The sequence below is a fragment of the Esox lucius genome, chromosome 7 (assembly GCF_011004845.1).
Source record: "Esox lucius isolate fEsoLuc1 chromosome 7, fEsoLuc1.pri, whole genome shotgun sequence".
NCBI classification, from domain to species: Eukaryota; Metazoa; Chordata; class Actinopteri; order Esociformes; family Esocidae; genus Esox; species Esox lucius.
In genome coordinates, this window is record NC_047575.1 from 31,518,330 (window position 1) to 31,543,159 (window position 24,830).

The 24,830-nt window shown below is 41.0% G+C and overlaps 1 protein-coding gene across 6 annotated transcripts in view; it reads left to right on the plus strand.

The window, feature by feature from the left end:
- ntm (neurotrimin) overlaps positions 1 to 24,830 on the plus strand; it is a 541,786-nt gene that overhangs the window by 463,565 nt on the left and 53,391 nt on the right. For all 6 annotated transcript variants that reach the window (XM_013134541.4, XM_013134544.4, XM_013134540.4 and 3 more), the window contains one exon: positions 16,956 to 17,081. In XM_013134541.4, coding sequence (XP_012989995.1) covers positions 16,956 to 17,081 — 126 coding nt within the window. The remainder of the gene's footprint in view (positions 1 to 16,955; positions 17,082 to 24,830) is intronic.

Sequence of the window (24,830 nt, forward strand, 5' to 3'; positions counted from 1 at the left end):
GTCGCCGGTTCACTGCTTTTCCTTCCTTGGACCACTTACTGTGGGGTGTTCCCAGTACTGACCAATGCAGACTGGGAACACTCCACAAGGGCTACAGTTTTGGTGATGCTCTGACCCAGTCGTTTACCCATCCCAATTTGGCCCTTGTCAAAGTCACTCAAATCCTTACCCTCCTGCTTCTAGCACTTCAACTTTGAGGACAGAATATTCACTTGCTGTCTAATGTATCCCAACCACTGACCGGTAACATGATAACGAGATTATCAGTGTTATTCACTTCACCTGTCAGTGGTCATAATGTTATGGCTGATCAGTGTATACTGGCTTCTCCACTTACCTAAAGGTAAGTTGATATGTACAGCACCCTCTAGTAGTGCTGATGTTCTTTTTCAATGAACTGGATAATTCTCAAGTATTCAGATGGAGTGGCATTACCTGCTTGGACAGCACACAAATATTTGTTCTAGTCATGCAAGCAATTGGCCTTTTTGGACTATTTGACCAATTTGTCTTATTTGAGTTTTGTTCTGAAAGTAGGAGATCTGTGCATGTATCATCCCTTTATCAGCAACTTAGTCAGCCTCTTATCCAGTTCCGGTTAATAACAGTAGGATATTTGCCATTTGTTCCAATTGGATATTTGAGATTTACATTTGAGATTTTACATTCATTTTTCATTCATTATTGAGCAATTAGAATGAATCAAATTAGCGGTCCTTTTAGTTGAACAGAGCCATGAGAAATGGCTCACAATAAAGTATTGTATATTTTATACATCGCATCGCATCGCATCATCTTCCGCTTATCCGGGGCCGGGTCGCGGGGGCAGCAGTCTAAGCAGGGATGCCCAGACTTCCCTCTCCCCAGACACTTCCTCCAGCTCTTCCGGGGGGACACCGAGGCGTTCCCAGGCCAGCCGGGAGACATAGTCCCTCCAGCGTGTCCTAGGTCTTCCCCGGGGTCTCTTCCCGGTGGGACGGGACCGGAACACCTTCCCAGGAAGGCGTTGCGGAGGCATCCGAAACAGATGCCCAAGCCACCTCAGCTGACCCCTCTCGATATTTTATACAGTATGCCTTAATTCCCTAAATTCATATGTTTTGATTTGTTGTTTAAGGGGTTAGCCACCCTCAGAAAAACTAATCATTACATTTGGGAAAGCCTAAGCCCTATTAGTTAGTAAAATATTTTGATTCATGTGCTCAGTCTGTGAAATCAGAAAACCGTGGCGTAACATATCATCTCATTAAATTCTTGGATATTGAGATGGAACTGGAGATGGGGATAACACACTTTTCAGATTTTATTATGCTATTAAAACAATTACCTGCACTCCAGGTTGCCAGATCAGCCAGTATATGCATATTTCTAAAACACATCCATGGCTTCATCGCAAAGTACGTTTTTGTGGGAATATTCTGAAAGTATCCACTGCGGCGTCAGATGATTGTACTTTCGGTTAACAGCATCATGATCTACTAAATCCCTCCATTTACTGATAGCTAGCTACCACTATTGATACGTGAATTTGGCCTGACTGTATGGGTACATTCTTTTAAATGCTGTGTTTGAGGAAAGTACGTACTGTGTTTTTTTGTATGGAAGGTTCAGAATGAAATCCCAGAATTATATATGGAATGAGTAATTAAAGCAAATATAATTTCTGTCATCCCACAGCCTAAGCATGTGATTCAATGCTTTCTCTATATACACAAACGCTGCCTAAGTTTCTGTCTTTCACAGATGGGTGAGCCTACCATTTTTAAATCTCCATGAGAACAGTTCAATAGTGTATGTACTTCATACAATAATAAATGCATTCTGCCTCACTATCTCTCTTCCATTAATGCCGTTTAAGTTGGAAAATAAATGTTTTTGGAAAATCTATTGGTGTCTCTTATTTTTAAAATAGAAAGTTATTTTCAAAATATTGTGAATGGAGTTAAACATTTACTGAATAGTAAATGCAGTCTTACTTTGTATTTAGTGTACCAGTGTAAATGCTTATTTAAAAAAAAAGAAAGTATTCTCCATGGTTGACAACGTTTTTGCTCACATTCAATGTACTGTAACGTTACCAGTTATTGAACCTGTCAACTACATTCTTAATCCGTCATACTGATATTGTTCACATTTGTTCGAGTTAAGTGCATTATTCATTGATAGGAAATGGTAGAAATAATCAGCACTTCTAAATTAGAGTTGTGTACTTATTTATTCATACTACTGTCAACTCAAGCTTTCAATACTTAAGGTCGATAGGAGAAAAGAGGTGAGTTACTCAGCAATAGTCAAAGATTTCCTAGCATACGGCAGTATTCTCAACAATTTTGTCACAATCAGATAAAATCAGGTTAAATGATGTGCGTCGAACATGCATCATGTACACTGTGTACAAATGTAAGGCTCTGATTACAGTTTTATTTTATCTCTGAAACTATAGGCTTTTATGCAAATCTCAACACACTAACCACAAAATCTTACACCAAACCAGCAAAACATTATACATCTCTTGCAAAAGAAAACAATTCTTGCAAAACCCTTCAAATTAAATTGTATTTTTGCATCAATACAGTACACACAAAACCCTCATTTGAATAATCACACGGAGAGCCAACTACACACTGATATGAAAGAAAAACACTTGTGGCTTTTGCTTTTTCTGGATGCAGGGCATAGCAGTTTGCAATAAAGTTTGGTCATACATTTACTAAACACATACACGCAGGTATCCAAATGTGTGCCGTATGGATATTTATTATGAACATACATACCGGTAATACACTATCAGTACAAATAAGGGGGAAAAGTAAATTTTTCTTTTTCAAAAATGTTGTAACACTCCTCGAACAACAAAAGCGCAGTAGAAGAAAACAAAAACATTTGTGCTAGAAAAAAAATTACAGAAAATAAATGAATAAACAACTTTGTGGATCTGCCCATAAGACTTCTTCCACATCACATGCAATGTTGTCTTGAGCTAGGCACTGTGGAAAGTATCGCCTGAAGTGCCGTATCCAAGCCTGGCATGACCCCTGATCGACGTCTCCACAAGCCTCCTCCAATGCCTGTAGACGGGGTATGCGTTGGTGGGGCTGGCGATCATACACCTTCCAACGCCATGCAGAGAAGAATTCTCCAATAGGATTCAAGAACGGAGAGTGTGGGGGGAGATTGAGTGTGAGGAACAGTGGGTGACCTGTGAACCAATTGCGGACCACAGAAGCCGGTGGAAACTAACGTTGTCCCAGATGATAACGTACCTGGCCTGCTCTGACCCCAGGTCAGTAGGGATTAGTGTGTTGTGGAGGGTGTCCAGAAATGTGATAATCTGGAAACTAACGTTGTCCCAGATGATAACGTACCTGGCCTGCTCTGGCCCCAGGTAAGTAGGAATTAGTGTGATGTGGAGGGTGTCCAGAAATGGGATAATGTGGAAACTAACATTGTCCCAGATGATAACGTACCTGGCCTGTTCTGGCCCCAGCTCAGTAGGGATTAGTGTGTTGTGGAGGGTGTCCAGAAATGTGATAATGTGGAAACTAACATTGTCCCAGGTGATAATGTACCTAGCCTGCTCTGGCCCCAGGTCAGTAGGGATTAGTATGTTGTTGAGGATGTCCAGAAATGGGATAATGTGTGCAGTATTGTATGGGCCTAGGATTGATGGTGAAGGATGCCATTTTGACTAATAGCCCAGGGTGTTGATGATGTCACGGTGTCCAATCATAGTTCTATTGCAACCCCTTGTTTTCACAAGGTAGAAACCTGCCTCATCCACATAATATGAGCTCACGAAGCACTGCTTCTAGCTTCATGGCTCTCTGCAAGACACACAACAAAAAAATGTAGCACATTAGGAAAAGACACAGTCACCAATCAATATTATGTAGCACCATAAACATCCAGATCCAGTACCAATGATAGGATGGTATAGATTACCTGCACATATTTGTATCTCAGTTGTTTTACGCGGTCCGAGTTTCTTTTGGGACTCTGTACAGCTGCTTCATCCTAACTCTGTGTTTCAGTAGACAAAGAGAGAGTGCAGGGAGACTCACTCTGTTGACGTTTTGGAATATGGTGTTATTTGCTGTTATGAGGTCCTGCAGTTCTCTCAGTCTGATGCAGTTATTTGCAAAGACCGTATCTACTATGTGTGTCTCCTGCTCTGGGTTGAACCGTCGACCTCTTTCACCAGATACTGGTTTTCTTGCTGTTCTGTAAAACTATTTGAATGGTTTTAGTGATAGATCATTCTCTTTGAAATTGTATGAAAATATCGGGATGATACCTGCAACAGTATCCCAGCCTCCCTCATGCTCATCTTGTGGGCGACATTACAGTATGATCAACCACAGTGGCTGTCATTTCATCAGTTATTGTGGTCCTGACTCCCCTTCCTCATCCCAGTCCTCTACTTCTCCCACGTACTATATCACCTCTTCCTGCTCCTCCTCTGGTTCTCACCCCTTTTATATTGACCTCCAAATGTTTACCTGTGGCCTATTTATCATGCTCAAGCTCCTATTTTTTAAGTGAACTCATTATCTAGAAGTGTTATCACATATGTCAATGTGGAAAGGCAATTGGCAAAATAGTTAAGCAATGTAGAGACCATTGTTTACAGTTTTGCTAGGAGTGTGTTATTAAGTTGTAAACTGAGTGTAAAGCAGTGAGTTGTGTTTACAGTATTGCAAAAGGTCTGTTATAAAATGACAATCTGAGTGTAAGGCAGAGAATGTGCATTCAGATTGCACTAGTTACATGTGTTAATGGTCTCAGAGATGCTTCAAGAATCGCTGTTAGTGTTTAAGCATTCCGAAGCATTCAGAATAAATAATAACACTGACAAGCAAGCATGGACATAGTTTGCAACATAACAACGAAAGACGTTAGCAATGGAAAGTCAACAAAGTACACTAATAAATACTGCGTAGACAGAGAAAAACAGTGGTGGGTCTTAACAAAAGGTAAAGAAAAGATAACTAGAGACCGGAAAACATGACCATCTTACTCTGGGTCCACTTATTATTGCTTTTTCAAATATAGATTTTTTTATTACAGTTTTTTTACACTATGACCTGTCAGGTCCTGGCTGGGGGCCTCTAGGCATCTCTGCCTCTAGGGCATCTCTGCAGTTTTGGTTGTCCCCAATTAGAGGCAGCTGTGCTGTGTTGCCTCTTATTGGGGACCCTATTTAAGTTGCCCTTGTTTTGAGTTCAGTTGTGGATCATTGTTTGTGCCATTTGTGTTGCGCCTCAATTATTTTTTAAGTTGATATTAAGTATAAAAAGAACATTAAAATAATGTTTCCCTTAAACTATGTGCCTGTATCCTGCCTCCTAAACCGTGACACTACACATTTAAACACAATTATTTGTCATAATATCATCCATCTAGCAACTTAATAACTCTGATCCTATGAAAGATAACCAACCAAACATATTGGCTGAAAAAAATTGGTTGACTTCCAAACCTTTACTGTCACACTTTATCAAAATAGGGTATGACTGGCTAAAAGATGTGTTACCTTAATGGCTAGCTAGGTCATTACAAAACATATTAACAAAATAACACAAAACTAGCTTCAGCATTTTCAGTGTCATTTCTTTAGTGTCTTAGTGCATTTTTCAAATGATATTTGTGTTTGTGCTTACAGTGTTTTTTGTGTATAATTGTTTTGTGTTAACTGTTTTGAAAACATGAATTATACATTTATTTACAAAAGCACTAAACCAATGGAGAAAACCTTTAAAACGCATGTCCAAACAAAAAATATGCACGACCAAATGACACATTTCATTTGCAAGAGACGCAAAACATTGAATGCACAAGACAAAGTCAAGAATTTGGATCAAAACAATATTCTATTAGTTATTTCAATCAGTCATTACGCAATGGCCCAATAAATACTTACAACAACCATCAATATACCCCTGAATGGTTATCCCTATTTTGTATGTATTTGCCATTTGTTAATACTATAATTGCACTGTGTACCATAAAAGGCAAGTATACATATTATCAGAGCATATTATCCTAAAATATTGATATATTCACTGAAGAGCATGGATATCCATAAATATTTTGTTTTCCCATTTATCCCTTTATCAATGCTGTACTGGAAGTGCAGAGAATACAAATAATATACCCCAAGCTAGCAAATCATTGCCAAAACAGAGCAATTAAAAAAAGGTTTTTTTCACACTTATTACAGCATTGTAACTGTCATTCTTGAACATTCTTACTATAGATGCAACAGCTGATCTGCTGAAATTGGGCTGGGCCCATTGCCCAGCTTTTCTCATGGAAAGACCATAATTGACAACATGGTCAATAATTGTGGCACAAATTTAATCTAAAACTAGTCCACTTTGGAATTCCACTTTGAGCAACTCAACAACCACAAATCTGAACCTTTTATTCCTTTCCCCTTTCCTGGTCAATTCTTGCAAACAACAACTCAAAGGGTTCAGTTTTATGCCTGAATAAGTATTGATTGCTGATTGAACAATTGTGCAAATTAATGTTGTATATATGCAGAAGAGTTTCACATTCATGGGAGTAGTTTGTATCAGCTGTGGCCTCATTCTTACAAGTTTTTTTGTTTATTTTTTACTGTTTGAGTTGCTTAATATTTACTTAAGCAATTAATTTATTCTTCAACACTTTCATATCTGTCAAGCCAGAGTATTTCATCAACATCACAGTACAGGTGCTGGTCATAAAATTTGAATATCATCAAAAAGATGATTTATTTAAGTAATTCCAATCAAAAAGTGAAACTTGTATAATTTATACATTCATTCCACACAGACTGATATATTTCAAGTGTTTATTTCTTTTATTTTGATAATTATAACTGACAACTAATGAAAACCCCAAATTCAGTATCTCAGAAAATTAGAATATTGTGAAAAGGTTCAATATTGAAGATAATCTAATCAGCTAATTTACCCAAAACACCTGCAAAGGCCTTTAAATGGTCTCTCAGTCTAGTTCTGTAGGCAACACAATAATGGGGAAGACTGCTGACTTGACAGCTGTCCAAAAGACGACCATTGACAACTTGCACAAGGAGGGCAAGACACAAAAGGTCATTGCTAAAGAGGCTGGCTGTTCACAGAGCTCTGTGTCCAAGCACATTAATAGAGAGGCGAAGGGAAGGAAAAGATATGGTAGAAAAAAGTGTACAAGCAATAGGGATATCCGCACCCTGGAGAGGATTGTGAAAAAAAAACATTCAAAAATGTGGGGGAGATTCACAAAGAGTGGACAACAGCTGGAGTCAGTGCTTCAAGAACAACCACGCACAGACGTATGCAAGACATGGGTTTCAGCTGTCGCATTCCTTGTGTCAAGCCACTCTTGAACCTGCCACAGCGTCAGAAGCGTCTCGCCTGGGCTAAAGACAAAAAGGACTGGGCTGCTGCTGAGTTATGTTCTCTGATGAAAGTAAATGTTGCATTTCCTTTGGAAATCAAGGTCCCAGAGTCTGGAGGAAGAGAGGAGAGGCACAGAATCCACATTACTTGAAGTCCAGTGTAAAGTTTCCACAGTCAGTGATGGTTTGGGGTGCCATGTCATCTGCTGGTGTTGGTCCACAGTGTTTTCTGAGGTCCAAGGTCAACGCGGCCATCTACCAGGAAGTTTTAGAGCACTTCATGCTTCCTGCTGCTGACCAACTTTATGGAGATGCAGATTTCATTTTCCAACAGGACTTGGCACCTGCACACAGTGCCAAAGCTACCAGTACCTGGTTTAAGGACCATAGTATCACTGTTCTTAATTGGTCATCAAACTCGCCTGACCTTAACCCTATAGAAAATCTATGGGGTATTATGAAGAGGAAGATGCGATACACCAGACCCAACAAAGCAACCTGGGCTCTCATAACACCTGAGCAGTGCCACAGACTCCATCCCACGCCGCATTGCTGCAGTAATTCAGGCAAAAGGAGCCCCAACTAAGTATTGAGTGCTGTACATGCTCATACTTTTCGTGTTCATACTTTTCAGTTGGCCAACATTTCTAAAAATCCTTTTTTTGTATTGGTCTTAAGTAATATTCAAATTTTCTAAGATACTGAATTTGGGATTTTCATTAGTTGACAGTTATAATCATCACAATTAAAAGAAATAAACACTTGAAATATATCAGTCTGTGTGTAATGAATGAATATAATATACAAGTTTCACTTTTTTAATGGAATTACTGAAATAAAACAACTTTTTGATGATATTCAAATTTTATGACCAGCACCTGTATATGTTTTCTCGAACCATGCATCGGGGGAATTTTTTTTTGTGAATTATTTTATCCATCCCTGGCAGGCATTTGTTCGCAGTCATACAATACACATTCCATCCCCATGTGTGATCAAAAACAGGGCTGGACATTGTCCCAAACCAGCACAAACTGAATCCGTTCTGGTTGTTCCTTCTTGTTCTTCTTTTGGAATGAGGGTGTCATTGAGGAATAAATGAATTGCATTGTGTGGCCCAGAGATATCATTGTGGGCTGCTAAACCATTCATTGAGATTGCAGCACAGATGGTAAATGTCACCATCACATTGACCAGGGACATTGAGACATGCTGATCAATAACATTACTCCCTCTCCTAATTTATTTGTTTGAGATTCATTACCATAGATGTACAGTATTCCTAATCTGTTGGGCTGCCATCTAACTGCACAGTCCTCCAAAAACAACCCAAAAAATGTGATGGTTAGTGATGGAACTATAAAGCTGACAACACATGAAGATGGGTCTGAGGTGATCTCCATGCTTGGAAGAGCACTTGGTGATGTAAGACTATGCACAGGGAGGCTTACATTTTTGCTTCTTAACATTTCACTATATTGGCACAACACTCAAGTTAGCGCCACTCTCTCCATAGGAAAACAATGGCTCAGTTGGCGTAGTGTGTTTTTGCTGTTGATCATGTGTTGTCACGTTCATATATCATTACAGTTTTAATAGTTATATTATAGAACATATAAAATGTGAATACAGAGACTTCTGGAAAACTGAAATTGCAGCTACTTTACTCTATGAGAATTCCTTTGTAAGGGCTGTATACCTGCTACATGCGGATGGCATTTCTCTTTAGGACACGATCAGTTGTGGCCAGACCGCATTGTTGAATGTTATGAAAGATTTGATTGTCCTGGATTATTCTTTGTTGTATTTCTTTGAGGCGGAGGGGGTTATATATAAACATATAACAGCTTGTACTTGCTCTGAAAGAAGCCGTGTTGATCCACCTGAAGCTGCTCTGTGTTCTATTTTGTACGGGAAACAATTACATTTAGCGACCAAAATGCTAATTTAATCAATGTACTGAGGCTACAATATGAACATCTATCAATTTGTCCAATGTTAGTTGTTTTGAGAAAATGGACATCAATTTGGTATATTAATGTGTAATATAAATTCAGAAAAACTGTACCATACAGTGTACTTCATATTCAAACACTAGTGTTTCAGAAATGCAATGCCCACAATTCACTTACCTTTTCTCTCTCAGGAATATTTGAATGATACAGAATTCTCTGTCCCTCCACTCTCAATGTGAGACCTTGGTTGATGACATGGTTAACTAGTTGCTCACATCTCAGGCCCTTCTGTTCCTCTGCTCTTCACTCCCCTCTCCCTCCTGTCCTCTCCTCTCTCCCCTTTCTTCTTCCTCTGCTCTTCACTCCCCTCTCCCTCCTGTCCTCTCCTCTCTCCCCTTTCTTCTTCCTCTGCTCTTCACTCCCCTCTCCCTCCTGTCCTCTCCTCTCTCCCCTTTCTTCTTCCTCTGCTCTTCACTCCCCTCTCCCTCCTGTCCTCTCCTCTCTCCCCTTTCTTCTTCCTCTGCTCTTCACTCCCCTCTCCCTCCTGTCCTCTCCTCTCTCCCCTTTCTTCTTCCTCTGCTCTTCACTCCCCTCTCCCTCCTGTCCTCTCCTCTCTCCCCTTTCTTCTTCCTCTGCTCTTCACTCCCCTCTCCCTCCTGTCCTCTCCTCTCTCCCCTTTCTTCTTCCTCTGCTCTTCACTCCCCTCTCCCTCCTGTCCTCTCCTCTCTCCCCTTTCTTCTTCCTCTGCTCTTCACTCCCCTCTCCCTCCTGTCCTCTCCTCTCTCCCCTTTCTTCTTCCTCTGCTCTTCACTCCCCTCTCCCTCCTGTCCTCTCCTCTCTCCCCTTTCTTCTTCCTCTGCTCTTCACTCCCCTCTCCCTCCTGTCCTCTCCTCTCTCCCCTTTCTTCTTCCTCTGCTCTTCACTCCCCTCTCCCTCCTGTCCTCTCCTCTCTCCCCTTTCTTCTTCCTCTGCTCTTCACTCCCCTCTCCCTCCTGTCCTCTCCTCTCTCCCCTTTCTTCTTCCTCTGCGCTTTCATCCCCCCACCCCAACTATTTCTACCTCCTACGTTCTTCCTATTTCCTCTCTTCCTCTCCTCTTCTTTCCCCACCTAATCTAGCTCCTCCCATTCATACACCTCATCTTTAAATGCTCTCTCCAGGCTTCTCCATTGTTTGTTCAGGTTTGTGCTGATTATTGTGTAAGTAAGTTGGACTTCCTGTCACATCTTGTCATGCATCTTGTCATGTTGGTCATCACAAAATCCCTGGTAGAAATTCTGGGTTAGTGTTGAGAACTGCAACATTTTACTCATAATGCACAGAGTGGCCCATTGTGTTAATCGGATTCCAGAGATTTTTCCAAATGCATCTCAGTCTGAAAGCAGGCAACTGATGAAACACGGCTTTGAAGATAGTATATTAACCTGATGGTGCAGTGTGTACATTCAGAAGTATATGTACTTTGTCACGGAAGGATGTGTTCTTGAAAACAATGCCCACACGACTTATTGACTGATATGGCAATCTGGAATGTTTAAAAGAATTAGGAAATATAATGGTGCATTATTAGCGATCTCCAGTCAAGAGTACATAGCTACGATTCATTTTCAGATTTTACAGACAAACCACTTTAGAAGTTAAATCATGGCAAACATTTAATGGTACCCAATAATAGAAGAGAGGCTGTTACCAGGTTCTATAAAGTTTCATTATTTGTATATGTTTGAAAGTTTGGGAGAAATTCCAACAACACACTTCTTAGTTGCTGCCTAGTTATTTTCAAGCATAGTCTTGGCTGCATCATGGTTTGATTGTAACAGTTACATGACAAATTCAATTTCCTGTCAAAACTTAAGCTGGATGTCAGTAGAAAGTTTGCATTACTTTGCAAGCCAATGCCTTTTGGATAGCATTGAGAAATTCTGGTAATGTTCCTTTAGGAGAAACTCTTAAAAGCAAGGGGGCGTGTCAGTCCTAATTTTAGGAATCCTACCTTTTTGGTCTAAGAGTATTTCACAAAGTGTTTTAGTGCTAAAATCAGCTATGAAAAGTTAGGAGTCGTCAAAAGGACTCCTATGTCACTAAGACCAAATCACAAACAATCCTAAAAGGGCTGCTGCTGGCAATCTGCCTCGTAATCAGGTCAACATTTAATGATACTGAGCTTTTAAAAGGTATTGCCTTAATCACAAGGGTATTATGATCATAGTAGAGCTAGTCAGTGAGGCAATAATTTCACCAACAAACAGAAACAACCCAATAACACTGGAGATCAAGGTTGTGACAAATATATGCATTTGACCACAGGAAAAATGCAGCTTTGCAGCTATGCATACGTAATATGATGTTAACCATGACTTTCTGGCCGCTGTGCTAGGATTTTAATCTGACAATGTAGTGCATTTTGAGGACATCTGAAATGAATAGTCCATGAGCTACAGTATGGGGGTTGCAAGACTTCAAAATAAGGATTTAGGGATATGTTAAGTATTCATTGCTGAATATTTTATACACATAAATAAGGAATAGAAATGATAGAAAATGAATGGGTTCAATAACCAGGGGCTTTATTCACAAAACATCTTAAGGCTAAAAGTAGTTCCTAACTTACTTATTTAGGAGTAACTCTTAAAAAAAGTGGGCGTGTCAGTTCTAACCTTTGGACTACAAAGAAACAAAGCCGACTTCATGGCCACAGCTGGACTGCCTGGTGAAGTTGTTGTTATAGATGGGACACATAACTGCACAAATGTTTGTATAGGTATTGAGAGGAAACTCTTTGCTAAGAACTTTTAGTGCTGTTTAGGCGTCCTCCTGGTAAGATAAAATGCTTTCTCAATCATTTAAGTATACAATGAAAAGTTAAATGTTTACATAAACCTAAACATGTAAGTTCTGCAAACCTCTGTGAACTTAAAAATGTTAAGGCAACAGATTGCCTTAATTGTTTTGAGTTCTCTTAACTTATTTAGGTTTACTATGGGGAGGGTGGGAGGGAGGTGGAAACCTGGACTTACCCACTTTACAAAACACAGTGCCCATACCACCAAAGGAACATCATTAGACCAATAACAAACTATTTTCGGTCAAGGCAGAGTATAGTCCAAAAAGATCTCTTCCACCATACAAGCCAGAGGTGGTGCAAAGCAAGGCAGAAAGGTCACTTCACATATTCAACCCAATCATGTGAATTACTGCAAGAAAAGCCTAACATGACGTAATGTATCCTCCGGGATGGCAAAGCTGAGTGCAAACAAGCTAATGACTCAGCCACCACATAAGGTCAGTTGCAGAGTGTCATGGTGGAAGATGGTGAGCCAGACAATCAAAGACACAGCAAAAATGATTGGTCAATCCAAAGCCTTGCCGTTCACCTTCATACTTCTAAGGTCTCCAACCTCTCCATGGGTATTTGTGTGGTTTCACATCTTAGAGGGAGGGGGACTCAGTGAAGGATAACCACCAAATTAGATCTCGCTTGTTGAATACACAGTACAACCCATTCTGTTCCCAGTGTTTCCCTAAATAACGATTATTTATTACATGTATATTTGTGCTGACTGTCTCTTTTTTGTGCTCTGCAAGCGTTCCACAAAGACAAGGATTAGGCCTTACACTGCACTCTTCTCATATAGTGTTAAAAGTGCAAAGGAAATCAATACATCAGCCAAAGGGTGAATTATATCTCATTAACATTGTTTCATAATGAACCAAAACAACTATTGTCAGCCATTTTATTTAGTGGATTTTTCTTGTTGGATTTAAAAATCCTTCAATGTTGAAATAGAGGAGATAGTTTAAATAAACTTTTCCATTAGTCTTGTCCATTACAGCTTGACTGGTACTAGCGGTATGTTTCAATGGCTACAGTTAAGAAATGTGTGCTACTTATGGAGATTTGCACACAGAGGGAGGTATAAGAAATTAAACATACAGAGGACAGTGATGTTGCTACTTGTCCACTAGCGCTTAAGAAAACAATTTACTTTGCATGAGCACGAAGTCTCAATTCTGTATACCCAAACTCTGTGACCAATCCCCTGAACAAGTATTCGCTTAATCTCTAAGTGCAAGAAAAGCTAACATTGTGATCAGACCCTGTGCTGTTGCAAGTCTGGCAACGCAAGACTACTTTTCCACTGACAACACTTGAGGAATTTAACCAATTTAACCAATGGATTTTGACTTCTCATGTTCCATAATTCTGCATATACAGTTTTATCACTTACAGGTCCCAATGCCATTTCTCTTTCATTCTGGTTATTGATTTGATATAATAGGTTATTGATAATTTTTTTTATGATGGATTTTCCATAGATTATGTTGCATTGATATTGAGGTTTAGGAGTTTTAGGACCTGTATAGCTGTTATAAACAACTTACGGAAAGGTATTAGAGATTATAAGGAATGTGTTTAGTTTTCTTTTCTTTTTTTTACAAAAGCTTTATACTAAAATAATTGTAAATTTTCTGGGCAAAAAAAGGTTTTTCAAGTTTGTTAGGCACAGCTTCATTTGTATCAGCTTAGATGCAGGCACATGCACATTGCAAGACCCTGTGTCTACCTAGTTTTTGCAAATTGGCAGTAATTTTCTTACTAGTTCTTGGTTTATTTACTCAGTAGACGGTATTTACATTGCCGCTTGGAAGTCCCCGGAGGCGGCATTGAGATCGTAAACATACCTGACAACGTAATCGAGCTGGAAGGGTGGCAAGACCAGAGGAGGTGGGCTGCGCATTTAAGTATACATAAAATGGCGTACAAACACTAACTTTACTGGGAGTCACTGCTCAATCAATCTGTAATACCTGAAGATGCAAGCCTTTTTACTTTCCTGGGGATTTGACATCTATTGTTGTTATTGCAGTCTAAATATCCCCGGGTGCTAATGCTAAACTAGCAATGAAAGAACTGCAGACTGCCATTAGCAAACAGCAGACGGAACACCCAGATGGTGTTTTTGTTGTTTCAGGGGATTTCAACTATTCAAATCAGAAAACAGTTTTTCCCAAATTTCACCAAAATGTCCCCACCGGAGGAGACAATACACTAGACCATGTGTATGCAAACATTACGGAGGCTTCCAAAGCTATTCCCCTCCGCCACATGGGACGTTTGGATCATCTTTCACTGTTCCTACTCCCGAAGTATTTACCTGTCATTAAACTTGTGAAACTGTCAGTGAGGACAGTCAAAGTGTGGCCAGAAGCCGTGGATGGTCCGACAACTGCTAAAGGCACGCAACGCTGATTTCAGATCCAGCGATGCGGAGGCCTACAGCTCATCCAGGGCCAACCTGAAAAGAGGCTTCAAGATGGCTAAAAATGACCACAAACTGCAGATTGATTAAACCGATTAATTAAACAGGTCCTACGCCCCCTTCGACAGGGATAACAAATAGCCAGCCATTAAAGCTGAACCCCCCCAGACTATCCACCGCACTGAGCAGGGTGAATGCACGCAAGGCTGCTGGTCCTGATGGTGTCCCCGGGCGTGTGCTCAGAGCATGTGCTGGGCATCTGGCTGAGGTCTTTCCTGACATATTCAACCTGTCCCTGGTCCAGGCGGTTGACCCCAAGTGCTTCAAGACCACAACCATTGTGCCAGTGCCGAAGCAGTCGACTGCGTCTAGCCTGAATGACTTTCAACCTGTCGCACTCACCCCCACGATCATGAAGTGCTTTGAAAGATTAAGTCCTATCTCCCCCCTTCACTGGATCCCTACCAGTTTGCCTACCGGTCAAATGATGCCATCTTCACAGCTTTACTCTCTGCCATGACCCACCTGGACAAAACCAATAGCAATGTGAGAATGCTATTCATAGACTTTTGCTCAACATTCCACATGGTCAACCCCTCTAGGCTCGTCAACAAACTCCATGACCTAGGGATCAGCCCCTCTCTCTGCAACTGGACTTTGGACTTCCTAACCAACAGGCCCCAGTTTGTCAATTTCACCTCCTCCACCCTGATCCTGAACCCTGGCATTCCACAAACCTGCGTGCTGAGCCCACTCATGTACTCTCTCTTCACCCATGACTGTGTTTGGGTACACAGTTCCAACACCATTGTCAAGTTTGCAGACAACACCACGGTGGTAGGCCTGACAATGACAATTCAGCCTACAGGCAGGAGGTGAAGTTCCTGGCGGCATGGTGCGCTAACAACAACCAGGCCCTCAATCATTGTGGATTACAGGCAGTCTAACGTCTGCAGTCACGCGTGTCCAGCTTCAAATTCTTAGGTGTCCACATCTCCGAGGACCTCTCCTGGATCCACCTCAACACTTGTCAAAAAGGCACAGCAGCACCTATATTTTTTGAGGAGACTGAAGAAGGCCCGCCTGTCTTCCGAGATCCTTGTGAACTTCTACCACTGCAGAGTCAAGAGCATTCTGATGAACTGTGCCACGGTGTGGTTTGGCGGATGCTTTGTGGCTGACTGGAAGGCCTTGCAACGGGTGGAGAAACTGCCCAGCACATCACTGGTACGCAGCTCCCAACCATTATAGACCTTCTGCTCAAGCAGTGTCTGCATAGGGCGCGTGGCAAACAATAATCACCCCCAGTATTTTCTACCAGACTACCTCAGAGCGAAACTGTGTCGGTTGCACCAGCCCTTTTTGCACTTCACTGGTCAATAATGCCAACGCCTTTTTTAACCAGAGCGTGTCTATATCTAACGTTGTCATGGACAAGGTAAATCGAACTAGAAGTGGATTCTAGAAGTGTAAAAACACATAGAACTACGTATTAAGAAAACATGCTGGTGAATACGTTAACATTCCCACTGTAGTCAAATGCCCCCCCACCCCCCCAAATATTAGAGTCACTCCAATGCCCTTGTATCAAGGTCATTGTTTCCAGGGACATTTCAGCAGAGCATAGCTTTGGTTTGTTGTGTTTCTGTACAAAATACTAGTCTGTATGTAAAAGGCCATGTTTCTGATCTGTAGGAATTGTTTAATTTGAATGCACTCCAACCAACCATAGCATATTGTCGTAGTTTGTTTCTATTTCCATTTTGTTCTCCTTCAACTTCATTAGATCCAGCTTAAAGGGATATTTAGTTTTTTAGCATTATAGATCTCATGTTCCACTTTTTGTGTCGAAGTGTTATCCAGACAAGTTTTGGTTAATCTCATTAAAAATTCAGAGTTTACTGATGGTGAGCAGGCAATGGTGGCCCTGATCTGCATCCATTGCATGAACGGTAAAGTGAGGTCTTCTTGATACTCCATATTTTTTTTTCAAGTGGGAATAACTCTTGTGTCACATTTTTGAGGTTATGGTTGAAGAGCTCTGTGGCCGTTGTTCAGTCCACTGTACCAGCAGGGAATGCCTTTTAGGGTAAACAGTAATGTCAAGAAAAACTTTATTTTTCAGAGTGTTCCTCCATTTTATGGAGGCTGGCTTATAGGTTATAAGAAACACTATGATGTAGTTGTCTTAGCTCTAGCTTGACATTAGATATGCTCACACCTGTAATCTTTATCGTATTATATTTTTCCATTGTACATTCACCAAATTCTGGGTAGCCAAGCTACTATAATAGTTTTCGGTTAAAATGGTCAAACACAAACAAATAACATTATTCTCTATTGTGTTTTGCAGTGCCGCCTATAATCATCAACCTGTCGAAGGACATTGTGGTCAACGAAGGCTCCAATGTCACCCTGATGTGCCAAGCCAGTGGCAAACCAGAACCCTCACTCACTTGGAAACTGCTTTCTCCCTCAGGTTATACAAATCCCTATAGTCTCAACTCAATTAGGCTCTGTTTATTTACATTATATCCCTTTCCATTAATTTTCTCTCTTTCTCACTCAAATACACACCCAGACACACAAGTTTACATAAGTACATACAGATCTCATTAAGTATTTGATACACTGCAGATTTAGCAGGTTTTCCCACTTACAAAGCATGTATAAGTCTGTAATTTTTGTCATAGGTACTCTTCAACTGTGAGTGACTGAATCTAAAACAAAAATCCAGGAAATAACATTGTATGATTTTTAAGTAATTAATTTGCTTTTTATTGCATGACATAAGTATTTGGTACATCAGAAAAACAGAACTTAATATTTGGTACAGATACCTTTGTTTGCAATTACAGTGATCATACGTTTCCTGTAGTTCTTGACCAGGTTTGCACACACTGCAGCAGGGATTTTGGCCCACTCCTCCATACAGACCTTCTCCAGATCCTTCAGGTTTCGGGGCTGTCGCTGGGCAATACAGACTTTCAGCTCCATCCAAAGATTTTCTATTGGGTTCAGGTCTGGAGACTAGGCCACTCCAGGACCTTGAGAGGCTTCTTACGGAGCCACTCCTTAGTTGCCCTGGCTGTGTGTTTCGGGTCGTTGTCATGCTGGAAGACCCAGCCACGACGCATCTTCAATGCTCTTACTGAGGGAAGGAAGTTGTTGGCCAAGATCTTGCGATATATGGCCCCATCCATCCTCCCCTCAATACGGTGCAGCTCTATTTTTGTCTCATCAGACCACATGACCTTCTCCCATTCCTCCTCTGGATCATCCAGATGGTCATGGGCAAACTTCAGACGGGCCTGGACATACGCTGGCTTGAGCAGGGGGACCTTGCGGCGTAGTGTGTTATTAATGGTGAGACTGTGGTCCCAGCTCTCTTCACGTCATTGACCAGGTCCTGCGGTGTAGTTCACCTTCCTCATGATCATTGATGCCCCACGAGGTGAGATCTTGCATGGAGCCCCAGACAGAGGGAGATTGACCGTCATCTTGAACTTCTTCCATTTTCTAATAATTGCACCAACAGTTGTTGCCTTCTCACCAAGCTGCTTGCCTATTGTCCTGTAGCCCATCCCAGCCTTATGCAGGTCTACAATTTTATCCCTGATGTCCTTACACAGCTCTCTGGTCTTAGCCATTGTGGAGAGGTTGGAATCTGTTTGATTGGGTGTGTGGACAGGTGTCTTTTATACAGGTAACGAGTTCAAACAGGTGCAGTCAATACAGGTAATGAGTGGAGAAGAGGAGAGCTTCTTAAAGAAAAACTAACAGGTCTGTGAGACTCGGAATTCTTACTGGTTGCTAGGTGATCAAATACTTATGTCATGCAATAAAATGCAAATTAATTATTTAAAAATCATACAATGTGATTTTCTGGATTTTTGTTTTAGATTCCGTCTCTCACAGTTCAAGATTACCTATGATAAAAATGACAGACCTCTACATGCTTTTTTAAGTAGTAAAACCTGCAAAATCGGCAGTGTATCAAATACTTGTTCTCCCTACTGTAAATATATTTATTTATATAATGATCTATCTTTTTCTGTGTGCATCTATTTATTCATTCATTTCTAATTATGGCATGCTTGGTCCGCTATACACTGGCTTCTCTTGTCAAATGGAATTGCCACACGTCCCTCTTCTCCATCAGCGTCACTAAGATACACAATCAACTTTCCTCAATTGAGCAATGACAGACAGGGGCAACTGAAACCCTCTGTCATATCCTGATTGCTAAAATAAAAAAATAAAAACGTGAACGTGTTTTTTCGGTAATTTAGCTAACTTCCACAAGGTGGGAGGAAATCATGAATATCCCTTTTATTCATGCCAAGTAGCTGTTGCATTTGTACTAAGCTACATTTCTTGACTATACAATACATTTTTCTTCTACTCCTTCTGTCACTCTCTCTCTATCTCCTTTTCTGTAGATATGGAAGGATCACTGAATTGAAATGTTATTACCACAAGAATGTGACTGGCCCTGTCTTTAAGAAGATAAGTGGCAAGTTGCTTTGATGGGCCTCCATTTGCCATACATGGTGGGCGGGGGTCTTCTTGAATGGGGGTGCCATAATTGCAGCCCCAGTGCCTGAAAAAGAGTAACTGTCATTTACTCTGCCAGTACCCCTGACAGCACTGAAGACATACGCACATTTAAGCAATTACTGCCTTCTTCTGTATTAGTCGTTAGACTGTGAGATTTTTCATTTGGCATTAAAGAGGTTGGTGTGTATGCAGCCAATTGTAAGGGCCATGTCGGGAGATAATGTGAGGTGCAACATTATTTGGACAGTAATACATTTTGGTTGTGTTGGCTCTGTACTCCAGCATTTTGGATTTAAAATTATGCAGTGACTATAGGGATAAAGTGCAGACTGTCAGCTTTAATTGTAGGGTGTTCACAGTGTATCCAAACTGGGTAAGCCGTTTAAAAATGAAATTTCTAGTATGCAATGATTGCATCAAGCATTTGACTCTACAAAGCAAAGGCTTACAAATGAGGAGTCAATACCTCAAGCATCAACAGTAAAACAATATAAAAAACAGATTGTCAAAGAAAACCCCAACATTTCAAAGAAATGTATGCATTATTGATTTTTATACAGTATAGTTTAGTTTGTAGAGCACAGTGCTTGCTGTCGGTTCAATTTCCATTGTGGGACAGAAATATAAATTACTCTGGATTAGAAATGTGTACACAATGCATACTTTTACATTTTACTGCGACCCCCTATGTAAAGCAAATATCTAAAGCAAATCAAAAAATTAGGCTGGGCCATCTTTTACTTTACATCAGGATTACACTAGATGTTTTTTCCTTGTTTTCTTTTACCCATCAAAGAGAAACAGTATGTGTTGACTAGTTCTACCAATGATGTACATAACAAGAGAATGATGGTAAATTAAAGTTTTGGGCATCTAAGCATTTTGGAAATTAATCACAAGGAATGCTGGCTCTCACAACAACAAATTATTATTTGATGATGCCATTCAACCTTAGCCAAGTGCAATCACAGGCTTGTGAATGTGTTTATAGGGTGCAGCTTCCTTTGCCAACATTTCATAATACCATTGATGGTTCATGGCCCAATGTTTATTTTGTTTAGTTTCAAGAACAAGAAAGCTGACTACATGTATTGTCATAAAAGACTGTCAAATGCACAATTAATGTTAGGCCTAAAACAAGAGTGCTTAGAATGAGTGTAAAAAGTACATTTCCTTCACGGTACATATTTTCTAATTGCTCTTAACTGGATTTACATTAGAATTGAGGACTTTGGAGGGACAGTGCATACAGTAGTAAAAGGGTATTTTGCCAGGCCCATTGCTAGGCTTGCTTTTTACTGCCTCAAATTATAATGTAAAATAGTATCCACACAACTTACTCTACATGGTAAAAATCTCCAAATTAATAATAATTTTAAAAAAAGAATCAATGGAAACATCATTGGTTTGGCCAGTGTGTATTGACTTGTGCATTTACTTCCTAAAATATTGAAATAATTAGGCAAACAGAATATGTCCACCGCTGGATGTGAGAACCCAACTTCTATTTTCATGTACCTAATTTAAGGTAAGAAGATAGCATACACCCAAATTAGGAAAAGCGTCCATTATACCCACGAACAGTCCAATTACAAACCTATGCAAGCAACACTTTTCTTTTATGTTCATGAGAAGAAAATATTTATTCTGCATTAAAATCCTATTCCTGTATGAGTTAGATTTAAATTGCCTCCATTGCTGAGGAATGTCAGTAAAGAAATGTGCCACCAGCTGGACTTCATGTCTGAACTAACTTTGCAATTTAATGTGAGATTTCCTTGGAGAAAGTAAACTGATATTTTAGACATCAATTGCAATATACTGCTTATCTACAACCAGAGGTGTAAAAAGTACAAAGTAAAAGTACTCAACGGGGTTCGGCTGTGTTCACCACTTATGGGAACTATCTAATTAAGATCTAAATAACCAGGGAAAGGGAGTTCAAAACTAACTAGTGATCAATTAAATAAAAAGGGAGAGTGTAAAATATCAATTAAGGACACTGATGAGTTATGAACTCTGTTTACATGGTCATTTAACCCTTCTTTAGGAACTTCCCAAAACTGGTGAACACAGCCGAGTACTCCTACTTTGTACTTTTTACACCTGGTTGTAGATAAGTAGTATATTGCAATTGATGTGTCTAAAATATCAGTTTACACCCCTGTCTACAACTATCATGCTTTTAAGGAAATATTTATTTTAATAAATCGTATAAGGAAATGTGTTTTGTGGATTTGGAGAAGGCATTCGACTGTGTCCCTCGCGGCATCTTGTGGAGGGTGCTTGGGGAATATGGGGTCCTGGGTCCTTTGCTAAGGGCTGTCAGGTCCCTGTACAACCGAAGCAGGAGCTTGGTCCGCATTGCCGGCAGTAAGTCAGACTTGTTCCCAGTGCATGTTGGACTCCGGCAGGGCTGCCCTTTGTCACCGGTTCTGTTCATAATTTTTATGGACAGAATTTCTAGGCGCAGCCAGGGGCCGGAGGGTGTCAGGTTTGGGGACCACACAATTTCGTCTCTGCTCTTTGCAGATGATGTTGTCGTGTTGGCCCCTTCTAACCAGGACCTTCAGCATGCGCTGGGACGGTTTGCAGCCGAGTGTGAAGCGGTGGGGATGAAAATCAGTACCTCCAAATCCGAGGCCATGGCCCTCAGTCGGAAAAGGGTGGCTTGCCCACTTCAGGTGGAGAGTGCCTGCCTCAAGTGGAGTAGTTTAAGTATCTAGGGGTCTTGTTCACGAGTGAGGGAAGGATGGAACGGGAGATTGACAGACGGATCGGTGCAGCTTCTGCAGTAATGCAGTCTGTATCGGTCTGTCGTGGTAAAGAAAGAGCTGAGCCGCAAGGCGAAGCTCTCGATTTACCAGTCAATCTACGTTCCTACTCTCACCTATGGTCATGAGCTTTGGGTCATGACCGAAAGGACAAGATCCCGGATACGGGCGGCCGAAATGAGCTTTCTCCGCAGGGTGGCTGGGCGATCCCTTAGAGATAGGGTGAGAAGCTCGGTCACCCGGGAGGAGCTCAGAATAGAGCCGCTGCTCCTCCACATCGAGAGGGGTCAGCTGAGGTGGCTTGGGCATCTTTTTCGGATGCCTCCGGAACGCCTTCCTGGGAAGGTGTTCCGGTCCCGTCCCACCGGGAGGAGACCCCGGGGAAGACCTAGGACACGCTGGAGGGACTCCCGGCTGGCCTGGGAACGCCTCGGTGTCCCCCCGGAAGAGCTAGAGGAAGTGTCTGGGGAGAGGGAAGTCTGGGCATCCCTGCTTAGACTGCTGCCCCCGCGACCCGGCCCCGGATAGGCGGAAGAAGATGGTATGGTATTGTATAAGGAAATAAAATGTATTGCTTTTTTTTTAAGAAAAAGCTTGTATTGAAATCTGGACAGATTTCAGAATGGGTTAGTCAGAGTTTAAGGCAAAAGAGTACAACATTCTCCTGTATTCTTCATATGAATGGGCTATGGGGTAGGGTGGCAAGACGGAAGCCTTTTCTTACAAAGGAAAACATCCAAGCCTGGCTGAAGTTTGCAAAAACAAATATTAAGTCCCCCAAAAGCACGTGGGAAAATGTGTTATGGTCTGAAGAAACCAATGTTGAACTTTTTTGCCATAATTCCAAAAGGTATGTTTGGCGCAAAAACAACACTGCACATCACCCAAAGAACACCATATCCACAGTGAAGCATGGTGGTGGCAGCATCATGCTTTGGGGCTGTTTTTCTTCAGCTGGAACCAGGGGCTTAGTCAGGGTGGAGGAAATTATCAATTATTACAAATACCAGGCAATCTTGGCACAAAACCTTCATGCGTCCGTTAGAAAGCTGAAGAAGAAGAGGAAGTTCACCTTTCAGCACGACAACCACCCAAAGCACACATCCAAATCCACAAAAGCATGGCATCACCAGAAGAAGATTAACGTTTTGGAATGGCCCACCCAGAGCCCAGACCTGAATCCAATTGAACATCTGTGGGGTGATCTGAAGAGGGCTGTGCACAGGAGATGTCCTCGCAATCTGACAGATTTGGAGTGCTTTTGCAAAGAAGTGTGGGCAAATATTCCCATGTCAAGATGGACTCAGTTGCCACCACAAAGCGTCAACCGTCCCGGCGCCGGGACACCACACGTTTATGCCACAAAGTGTTGTAATTTTTTTTGTTATAGCCATATTATATATGTGCAGAAAGCTTAAAATCTCGGTAATCTAACTGCAGTACACAATTTAAAGTAGCTATTACGGCGACTAACTCCTATGCAAGTATTTGAGTATGGTCAACATCCACAGAAATGGCACCAGGGTCGCTAGTTTGGTGTCTGATAAATGGTAAATTGTGTACTTAAAAATCTTCTGATTTCTTATCTTGATGGTCCCAGAGATATAGCCAAGCATTGTTTTGTTTGATAAATTCTGTTTTTATAATCGAAAACGATTCATGTTCTCCACAGCGTTGTACAACAAAATCAAAAAACCATTCATGATATTCAAACCTTACTAGGTTTTAACACAGCAAAAATAGTCTCTAGCATTTAACCAGACATAGTTTTTCCTTCTGCGTTGCCTATATGCTTCGCACCACGTAAGCACAGACATGCAGTCTGGCACCGGTTAAGCGAGAGCGCATGTCTTTGGTAGCATATAGCTCCCTCAAATGACAACCAATGGATGTGAAACTCGCTAGGTTGAGAGCACATGAGCCACACTTTACGGCAATTTTTGAAAGATCACCGTCAGATGCACACACAGGACACACCAACAGTGCGCACCACCCCCACAAATCTTCAACCAAACTTGACTATTGCGCAAGACGCATAGCTGTCGCTGCTCACAAAACTTTACTTGACATTTAAAGTTTAAATGGTTACTCTTAAGTGGAAAAGCGACATAGGAGACCAATTTGGGCTAGATTTCTGGAAGAAATCATGGACTCTGAGTCAAGCTACTTGGTGAGTACAATAAGATAGATTACCCAAGACATACAGTGTATTACCATTAGCATATTAGTCTATGTTAGGCTATGTTATGTTAGGCTATGTCATATAGTTTCTGAGCATTTACTGCCAATTGGGTCACGTCATTATAGTAGATTTGAGTTCATAAAGTCCTTATATGTAACCAATTGTCTGTGATTTGGCTTTGACATTTTGTGGCTGTTTCTTATGGCCTATTCATCCCCATATTTCTCCCTGAATAACCAACAGTGATTCAGGAGGTCCCTCTGGCTCTTGACCCCCACTGTGACGCCATCATCTGACAGGCCATTTCAGAGATTTCCCAGAAGTCTCCCCCTTCTTTCTCCTATTCCCTTCTACTCTTTTCCTTTCTACTCCTGCCAACTGTTTGCTTACTAGTATCTATGTGTGTAAGGAGGCATAAATACCAGATATGATCTAACATCATATGTGGTGATCTAACATATGATGCAAACACCACATATGATGGTAGATCACCACATAATATGCAAACACCACATATGATGTTAGATCACATATGATGCAAAAAACACATATGTTAGATCACCACATATGATGCAAACACCAATTATGATGTTAGATCACCACATATGATGCAAACACCACACATATTAGATCATTGCATCTGCCTCCTTGTGGCGCCTTCTATTAGTACCTTTATGAAGGAAAGCTAATTTTCCATAATGTGTAACATTCC